The sequence below is a fragment of the Oratosquilla oratoria genome, chromosome 15, assembly GCF_046742065.1.
Source record: "Oratosquilla oratoria isolate Oo_2021 chromosome 15, ASM4674206v1, whole genome shotgun sequence".
Lineage (NCBI taxonomy): Eukaryota > Metazoa > Arthropoda > Malacostraca > Stomatopoda > Squillidae > Oratosquilla > Oratosquilla oratoria.
The window spans coordinates 36127414-36137693 of record NC_134791.1 but is presented as its reverse complement, the minus strand read 5'-3'; the positions used below and the strand labels follow the sequence as shown (position 1 = coordinate 36137693).

General features: G+C 42.0%; 1 protein-coding gene across 1 annotated transcript; it reads right to left on the bottom strand.

Annotated features, from left to right (window-relative positions):
* Positions 1 to 3733: 3733 nt before the first annotated feature.
* LOC143033122 (uncharacterized) lies at positions 3734 to 4180 on the bottom strand. The gene is made up of 2 exons (XM_076198326.1): positions 4165 to 4180; positions 3734 to 4062 (listed from the first exon to the last, which is right to left on the bottom strand). The coding sequence occupies exons 1-2, from the start codon at positions 4178 to 4180 to the stop codon at positions 3734 to 3736; spliced, it is 345 nt and encodes a 114-aa protein (XP_076054441.1).
* Positions 4181 to 10280: the final 6100 nt, after the last annotated feature.

The following is a 10280-nucleotide window of genomic DNA, read 5'->3' as shown; positions in this document are numbered from 1 at the left end:
TGTCATATTCTATTGTTCTAGCGACCATACGGTGTTTCTAATCATCCAAAACAGTGTCAATGTACTTACGTGCTATTGTTGGTGATAGGGAAAACAAATACCATTTGTAGCTGTGATACATGAATTCACACGCATACACAAACAAACATGCACACACATAAATGAACACACACACACATATACATTTGAAGCTAATTGAAGAATAAGAGACACAACCCCACGAGCATTGCTTTATTTTTTTGTAGAAAGTAAGATGAGAGTGGAAGATAGATGGAAAAAGAGGAAAAGGACAGAAGTTAGGGAGGTGGTTAGAGTATACTACTTAAATGAGAGAAAAGGAGAAGGAGCACAAGAAGAAGCTGAGAGAGGAGTGGGAGGGAGTGATGGATAGAGTAGAACTAGGAGTGGATGAGGAATGGGGATGGTTCAAGGAGGGAGACACAAGGTGTGCAAAATTGGTGTGTGGAACAAGGAGGATGGGAGGATATAGAAGGAAGGGTAGTGAGTGGTAGAATGAGGAAGCAAAGAAGGTTGTAGAAGAGAAGAAGCGAGCATTTACAGATTGGTTACAAAATGGGACTAGAGAATCATATGAGAGGTACAAAGAAAAGAGAAGTAAAGCATAAGATAAAGGAGGCAAAGAGGAGAGCAGATGTGAAATGGGGTAAGAGTTTGACAGATTCTTTAAAAGTAATAAAAATATGTTCTGGAGGGAAATTAAGAGAGGAAGAGGAGGTTAATCAAGTAGAGAAGAAAAGGTAAAAGGTGTAGATGGAGAGATGATAATGGAAAAGAGATGGCAGTAAGAGGAAGATGTGCAGCGTAATTTAGGAAGTTGCTAAATGTGAAGGAGGATAGGGAGGGAAAATAGCTGCAGTGGGAAGCGATAAGAAAATGACAGTGATGAATAAGAAAAATGGAGGATAAATAAGATAAGATGAGGTGAAAGGAGTTATTAAGATGATGCGAGCAGGTAAGGCACCTGGGTTGGATGGGTGTCATGCAGTGTCTAAAAAGAGGGAAGTACAATGATGGTGGACTGTCTGGTAAGGTTGTTTAATGTTTGTCTAAAGAAGGTAGAGTGCCGGAGGACTGGAGGAGTGCCTGTATATTTCCACTTTACAAGAGCAAGGGGGATAAGTGTGAGTGTAGTAGTTTCAGAGGGATCAATTTGTTAAGTGTAGTTGGGAAGGCTTATGATTGAGAGGATTAGGAGAGGAAGAGAAGGAGCAATTAGTGAGGAACAGTGTGGGTTGCGTGAAACAGATCTCTGTGGTAAGGCAGATATGTGAAAAAAAAAGTAAGGATGTTTTTTAGGCCTTTATGGGTTTGGACAGGGTAGACAGGAAAGCACTGTGGGAGGTATTACAGATATGTGGGATAGGAAGAAAGATATTAAGAGCAGTCAAGAATTTTTATGAGAGTAGTAGAGCCTGTGTTAGAATTAGAAATGGAGAGAGTGAGTGGTTTGAGGTAAAGGTGCACTTGTCGTGTTCCCATCTATCTATTATACTTGAGGAGTAAAACCTACCTCAAATTAATAAATAAGGGACGAAAAAAGGAAAACAGAACAATAATTGCCTCAATAACTCTATTCAGTTGGATATATGGCTACCAAGTCATGAAGATAATTGTCATGGGGGGTACAAATAAAGTTTATGGCTCGATATTATTGAGAATTAGGCGCGAGAGATTGAAACACACGACAACACCAAGATGTGTCTTTATTGATTAACACAGAGCACTATCCTATCTATCACTCACAATATAAATATCCATATATCACCAGTTTGATATATCTACACAGTCTACAAGTTATATAAAATATAACAATACACAAACCACCTTCCTCTGCTCTGCAGGCGTGAGGCTGGTGTGTCCAATTCTCCTCGAGTAGGTCGATATTCTTCTCGTGACCTCCTGCGTCCTGCCCTCCTTCTGTAGAACTGGGAGGGGGGGGGGTCCGCCCTCAACGGCGAGTAGCCGTAAAGTACTTCTTCAGCTCGTCGATCTCCTACTGCTTTCCTTGGGTAGACGGACGCTGTAATCTCCTTCTCCTGACATCCGCCACAGGACAGAGGTCCGTCTTCGAGACGAACTTCACTCTCCTTCATGCCCTCCCCTCTGCAGTCTGGGGGGGGGGGGGCGCCCTCAACGGCGTGCTGCCGCAAAGTAAGTTCAAGATTCTCCATGCCCTTCCTCTGTGGATCTGGGAGGGTGAGGGAGAGTGGGCGAGGGGTCGATCTGCGTATGCATGCAGAAGTGGTGACCGCGAATAGTTCGGCCTAGTTGGCAGCCCTGGGAGGTAGTGACCCCACGCTATGTTCAATTTCCCCCGGCCTGGGTCAGGTGCTGACCGCGCCGGCCGGCTGCAAGCTCCATCTCGGGATCACGTGGTCAGCGGACGAAATGTCCACGCTGACAATAATAAGCAATTTCGTTATGTTTCAAGGTCTTGAAAATCTCTCTTAACATATATATGTATATATATATATATATACATATATATTTATATATATATATATATATATATATATATATGTGTGTGTGTGTGTGTGTGTGTGTGTGTGTGTGTGTGTATTCACCTCGGATCTGCTGCAGTCTCTGTCGAGACAGCCAGACACCACCCTACGGCAGTGAGCTCAGAGCTCATTATTTGCCGATCTCTGGGTGTGTGTGTGTGTGTGTGTGTGTGTGTGTGTGTGAAAAGAAGGATTGTAAGGATGTCTTAATACTTCAGGTCAATGGGATATAAGAAATATATTCTACTTAACATTAACTATATTAACAAGAAAACACATAACATATAAAGACATAATTTAACGAATAAGAGATTCCGTATTAATAGTAATTACCAGCAACACCTGGGATCCTTCTTAGGCCTAAGATATCTTAATTATACTATACAGTATAACCCCAAAACTATTGGAAAGGGACTGGGTAATTTGCACGTCTCAGCACGGTGAGTGCGAGATGGTGAGAGACCGGACGAGCGGGGAGTACTCGACACAGTTAACAATTAACCTTTATTTAATGAATTTTATATTAACCTTATTATAGAATTTATCATGGTAACACTGATAGAAAATCAGTCTGAATACGACCTACCCCACCCTCCCCGATATGGGGGTGGAGAGGGGGGAACATAGCTGTAGAGGTATATCACTGACGCGTGGCACCTCCTCCCAAAATTGTGACCTTATAATAACTGGAGACGAAATAAGAGACATCTATTGGATGCAATTGATAAGTAGCAAGAATCATATAAAATACATATAATGTAGGAGCATACATTTATTTCAAGGACATGCATAGTACACACAAAAATAAATATAACAAAACACGAAATTAAGTATTTCCTATAAGAAGGAAATACAATTATTTCAAGGATATGCATAATACACAAAAATAAATATAACAAAACACGAAATTTTATATTTCCTATAAGAATTAGGCTCGGGACAGAGCATCAGCCAGCACATTATCTTTTCCGCAAATGTGCAAGATACGTAAGTTAAATGGCTGGAGAACTAATGCCCATCTCAAAAGTCTCTGGTTTATGTTTTTCATTTTCTCTACGAAAACCAAAGGACTATGGTCCGTCCACACTTCCACCGGGTGAATAGTACAACCTATGTAGACCCTGAAGTGATCAAGGGCCATAAGTAGGGACAGTGAGTGGTTTGAGGTAAAGGTGGACTTTTTAACGGTGGTATAGTTTCTCCGGTACCTGTTAAATTTTCTTGAGAAATAACACACCGGATGTAACATATGACCTCCCCTCACCTTCCTGTAAAAGCACGGCTCCCCCGGATACATCACTTGCATCGACGTGAAGGGTGAACGGCTTCTGTAGGTCAGGGACACGTAGCACAGGAGCATTGGTCAGTAGGGATTTTAAACTCTCGAAGAAATCCTGACAAGCCTGAGACCACCTGAAGGCCTTTTTGCCTATCAGGAGGTCGGTCATTGGGGCCACGATGGACGTGAAATTTGGGAAGAAACGTCGGTAGTTCCCCGCAATTCCCAGCAACCGCATCACAGCTTTCTTGTTCTTCGGACCTGGATACCATTGAATGGCTGTAATATTGGCTACAACAGGTTGGATCTCGTTCTATCCGACCACATGCCCCAGGAAGGTTACCTGGGCATGGCTGAACTCACTTTTGGCAAGGTTCATGGTCAAGTTGTTGGCAGCCAACACAGCGAGGAGGGGACCTTAGGCGACTCAGATGCGACTCCCAATAGTTCCCGAAGACGACGAGGTCATCGAGGTAATATCGGACGCCGTCCAGCTCAGCCGTGATGAAGTTCATGAGCCGCTGGAAAGTAGCCGGAGCGTTCCGCAATCCAAAGGGAAGGACAGTGAACTGGTAGAGTCCTTCCGGTGTGACGAAAGCGGAGATCGCCCTCGAACGCTCAGTCAGGCGGACCTGATAATAGCCTTGGAGGTCCAACTTCGTCACCCACCGCGCCGGGCCCACATCGTCGATTACGTCGTCGATACGTGGCAAGAGGTACCCATCCGCTTCCTTCCCCACGTTGACCCGTCGGTAGTCAATGCACAGTCGTATGGAACAATTAGGCTTCGGTATGAGAACAACTGGGGATGCCCAAGGACTATTGCTGGGCTCTACAATACCGAGCTACTGGAGACGCTGCACCTCGGCTCGGACGTATTCCCTCTTGGAAGTGTTCAAGCGGTAAGGACGTTGGCAGATGGGGAAGGCCCCATCGGTCTCCACAGGGGTGAGGGTGATCATCGAAGAGGCACACGAATTCGGTCAAAATGGACTTTATATTCTTCGCTTGGGCACCAGAGAGATGGCTTAGTTTTGCACTGGGGTCCTCCAAGACAATCGAGTTTTCTATTTTAACACTAGACCTATTGTCACGTATCACGAACTGTTCACGTGGTCCCTTTCTTTGTGCGGTGGCTGTAAGATGTCAGACAGTCACGTACTTTCACCCCTCCCTTTTGATCACACAGCTGCGTCCAAGTTGACCCACAGTAGGTCAGGTCTTGGTTAATCCCTTGCACTTAGGTCAAGACCCGGGGACGTTAGCGTCGCGGCACATATTGCCAAGCTGTATGTTTTGTATTTTTTGTGTGTGTGATAATCTTTCTTTTATCTGTGTACTGATCAGATTGCTTGCAACTGGTCCTTTTGTATTTCTGTAATCTGTACCCTTTTTGTCAAGACGTATGATGTGCCGTATTATTCTTGACATTTTTTTTTTATTATTATTATTTTTTTTGTAATCTTAATTTGCCCACGTATGGCAGCACTCAATCGCCCGGCCGGCTGGCTGGACCCACAAGTGATGAGTTGCCATACGATTGTCATTTTTGGGGTACATTTTCTTTTTGTGTTAGTATTAAGATTTATTATGTATATATGTATTTGCATATTAGTTTTGTTTGGGTTATTTAAAGGCTTGCATATGGGATTAGGTTTCTATGCTTGTATTCAAGTAGAATATGGAAAACCTTCTTCGCTGTCTTCTCGGCCTATTACGGCATTCATGACCACCTCAGGTCATTTGCCGCCTTTAAAAGGTAGGGACCCTCTTGTCTCGGAGCTTTTTCTTTCTTCGGTTTTGGCGGGTCAACATCCGGTCGCTCTCGTCTCCTCGAGAGAGACATTTCCCCCGTCACCTAAGGTGTGCAAGGCACCTAGGTAGTATCAAGTAAGTTTTTCTTTAGGGAATTATCCTTAGTTCGGGTGAAAGGTTTAGGATCCCCTTTGTATATTTAAAATTGTGAACCTGGTGTGTCGTGTAGGCTTTTGCCAGAGTTCTGTCTTAACCCTGTTGGAATTCTCCTTTGTGGGTTAAGTTAGGATTGTAATAGACGTGTCAATTTTTAGGCTTTGGTCTTGTCAATCTTTTCTCGTGGGTGACCTATTTTAATTTTCTATTCCCGTGGTTGAGTACCTTTTGGAATAGGTTTTTGAGTTGACATATTTATTAGGTTCCGTCAATCTCTGTCTCTCCACTCCTTTTAAACTTACGTGTAATTTTCATTACGGGGTTTTAACCATTTTCCTAGGTCACATTTTGGGGGAATTAGAATTTAGGAGTGTCATTCTGGCTTGTCCTTTTCTTGCCCGTAAGTGATCTGTTTTAATACCTTTATTGCTTTTCGTAAAGTGCTATTTTTATTACCTTTGTTTTAATAACAGTGTTTTGTATTCAATTAAGTCTTTTTGGGTTTACTCATTTTTCTCACGTGAATTTGGAGATCTTTCTTATCTTTAAAATTTTTGCTCTTTGTCATTAATCTTCTGATAAATTGTGATATGACCAAAAAGTGTGATATTTCATAAGTGATATGTGTGTAATTTTGGAGTCTTGTTTGTTTACTTGTTTGTTGCTTGCTTTGTGAATAAAACTTTAAAATTTGCCCCTCTTTAAAAGAACCTGGATACGACCGGGGTAGGGGTTTGGGGATTACAAGAAAAACAATTCTTATTAATTTAAATTTCATCCTCTAAATATTCCCTCCTCCCTACGGTCGTTTCATGACAGTAGGCGATCTTTTGCCAGAATTCATAAAAATATTCTTCATCCCCCTTCCACGCTCTTGACACCATTAAGAACTTTCGAGAAATACTCGTCCCTTTCGACACTACACTTGGGTACAACTAGGCACGCTGATGACGGAGGATTAGCTTTCGTACTCTCTTCCACCACAACGTCGTCACGGAAATAATAAGGCTTTAACAAGTTAATGTGCATAAGAAGCATTTTATTACGCCTCTCGGGAGTGTGGAGGACATAGTTGGCCTGACCTTGACGCTCCAATATTTCATAGGGTCCACTGTATTTGGATTGTAAAGGATGATTATTCAAGGGCATGAAGGCCAACATTTTTTCTCATCAACTTTAAATTCCCTATTTTAACATGATTGAACTTATCAAATTGGTGCTTCATTTTGGACTAAGCACAGTTTAGATTTGAATGTACAAGACTTATAGCTAGGTGAAATCTATACTTAAATTTAGCAACACATGAGGCCAACGGAGTTACCGTTTCGATACTTATCCAGCTTTCCTTCAGCACCTTAAGGGGACCCCTGCCTCATGCCCATAGACTAATTGAAAAGGAGAAAATCCTAATGACTCCTGCACATTATCCTTCACAGCAAGGAGGAGGAGACCCACTCCCTCGTTCCAATCCTTCCCAGCCTCCGGACAAAATGTCCGTAAGGCTCCTTTGAGGGATTGATAGAACCTCTCCACCACACCTTCGGATTAGGGGTGACTGGCTGAAGACCTAGACTGCCGGACAACAAGGTTTTCCATCACCTGATTAAACAAACGGGAAGTAAAGTAGGATCCCTGTTCAGACTGCAGCACTGTGGGAAGGCCAACTTCTGTTAAAAAAAAAAAAAAAAGGCTCTTACGACATTCTTTGCCGTGATGCGGCGTAAAGGGATGGCTTCCGGATAGCGTGTCGCACAACCTATGATCGTGAGAAGGAACTGATGACGCAATCAATGATAATTTTAGTAAAGTGTTCCTCTATTACTGGGATAGGTTGTAGAGGGAACGGTTTAACACTGGAGTTAGGTTTTCCCACTATCTGGCAAGGACGGCATGTACGGCAATAGGTACTAACCCCTCTCTTTAGCTTAGGCCAATAGAAATGTGACAGAATCTTGGCATAAGTTTTCCTCACTCCTAAATACCCTCCTACCCCATCATGAGCAACGCTAAGAATGTCCTGGCGTAAGGGCTTAGGAATCACTATTTGATGATGTACTGACCAAGGTGACTGGTAAGCGAGACGGTGGGACGGAATTTCCGCATCAATACACCAGAGCTAGTGTAGTAACAATTTACCTCTTGTTGGGCTTTAAACTCACTAACTGCCCTGTTGAGGAAGTTGGCTAGTTTAGGATTATCAGCCTGGAGTTGAACGAGCTTACTCCCAGTAACTGGAGAGGAACCAAAACGGGTCAGGGCCGAGACATCGTCCACATCAGAACTACCCTTATGGTTGTCTGTCGGTGTGCAGTCTTCAAAAAAATCACTTATTGAATAGAAGCTTCTTCCGACTCATCACAGGACAGGGGGAACTACATCGTCAAGATTTTCATTGACAGATTTATTAATTTGGACATCTGCCCGGTGGCTCATGCTACGAGTGACTGCACACGCGGGGAATAGCCCAGGGAGGTCTTTTTCTAATTTTGTGGTGTTATTCTCTGCTGTGGAACTTGATGAGACCATAGCATTTGGTAACATCACGCCTTGGCTGTTCAATTTATACATGAATAAGGTGATGCGAAAGGTAAACGTAAGGGTAATGGTTCGAAGATTGGACATTGTTAAAGAAAATGAAGAAAAATGGGAGATAAGCCAGTTGTTGCTTGCTGACGACACTGCACTTATGGCAGGATCAGAGGAGGTATTAAGGAAGTTAGTGACAGAGCTTGGGAGGGTGTGCGAAAGAAGGGTGTTGAAGATAGATGTGGGTAAAAGCAAGGTGATGAGACGTACAAAGAGAGAACGTAGCAGCAAATTGGAAGTGAGTCTTGGTTATGGAGTAGACGAGTCATGATCCCGGTTGCTGTTGGTCGCTCTAACGGTCGGGGGGGGGATAGGTGGTTTGAGGTGAACGATAACTTCTGGTAGGGGCAGCTTCTGGTAGTGGTGGTTTGAGGTGAATAATAACTTCTGGTACGGGCAGCTTCTGATAGTCTCTTCTGGTAGGAGAAGCTTCTGGTAGTCAGGAACAAACAGATGGTTGATGAAATTTCTTAAAAAGAGAAAATAAAAGAGGGTTGCGTCGCTCACAGTCAAGCAGCAATCTGGAGAGTGTCCGTTAAAATTCGAATAACGAAGGCTGAACACTTCATTTTGGAGACGGCCCGTAGTTGTGGCCCAAAAGACTTGTTTTGGGAAGCTGTCGTAATCGATGATTGTAGGGAAGTTCTTCGTATATTCAGACGGGCCCTAAACTTAAGCTTTTTTTCTTGTCTTCTATTTTTGCAATGTTCTGAAGCTGTCTCTCTGTATTCTCTCTGCTATACTTCTCTCTTGACTCTCTGTTTCGGTCGTCCTCAGCATCGCCCTTTTATACTTCGTGAATGGGAGCCGACGTTTCAAACATTGCAAAACGTACCCAAAGTAGGTAGTTTGAAGATCCTCAGCCAATGGAAAAGCAGAGCAAGCTTTTTCCGCCAAACCAGGAACGTTTCTTGCTTAGCGTTACCTGGAATCATACCTAAAGGGCGCGCTCCAACAGACTGGTATTGCGCAATGATTAAATATTTCAAGCATATATACACACACACACACACACACACACACACACACACACACACACATATATATATATATATATATATATATATATATATATATATATATACATATATGTATATATATACATGTACATTAGGAAAACAATACAAATTATAACATATATTGACGCAAGGTGTGCCTTAAAAATACAAATAGGAAACTTTATTCACATGACACAGCACAACCACAGGACTCTACTCACGCCAAGGACGTGACACCCTTACCCTTTAAAGTCGATTTTCGATACGTGGATATTGTAGGATTGTAACAGGAGGCTCTATCTGGTGAGTCTTTTGTTTGATTTAGAAACGTAGAGTTTGTTTAAGAAAATTAAAGGGTTGTGGTCAGAAGGTAAATGAATGGGTAAAGATGGATGTACGTATGGTTCAAAATGCTGTAATGCTGCCAAACATTCTTCTACTGTAGCATAGTTACGTTGATTGGGATTCATTTTCTTACTGAAATAAGATGTAGATACATGAAATAAATTATTCTATGCATTCTTTAACACAGGTTTGCTTGTGCTTCCTTCATACACATCTGTGATCTTTTGTTTTTGAATGTTCTGATACTTATTTAGAAAGAGTAAAAAATCTCGATAATATTAATTTCCTTTCTTTATATCACTAAAAAAAAGGCAATTGTGTTTTTCCCAATCAAAAAGTAATTCTTTTTCTTTATCTTCTGAATCACTTGATAAACTGTTGCTTTGCCAGAGACATTTGGCATACAGCTTTCTTCTTTAACCAATTCACTTATTGTCCGTTTTCTTTTCTTCATATGTCTTTTAGTAGATTCTATCTGTTTACTTTTCTTCGTAGATCTTTAAGTAGATTCAGTTTTTCCAACATCAGCATTGTCATTATCAGTGTCCTATCTACTTTTCTCTCCAGTCTTTTTATTCACCTCTCCTAAGTTATTTTTTCTTAAGATCTTATTTGTTTCTATGTTTGCACAAAATTTTC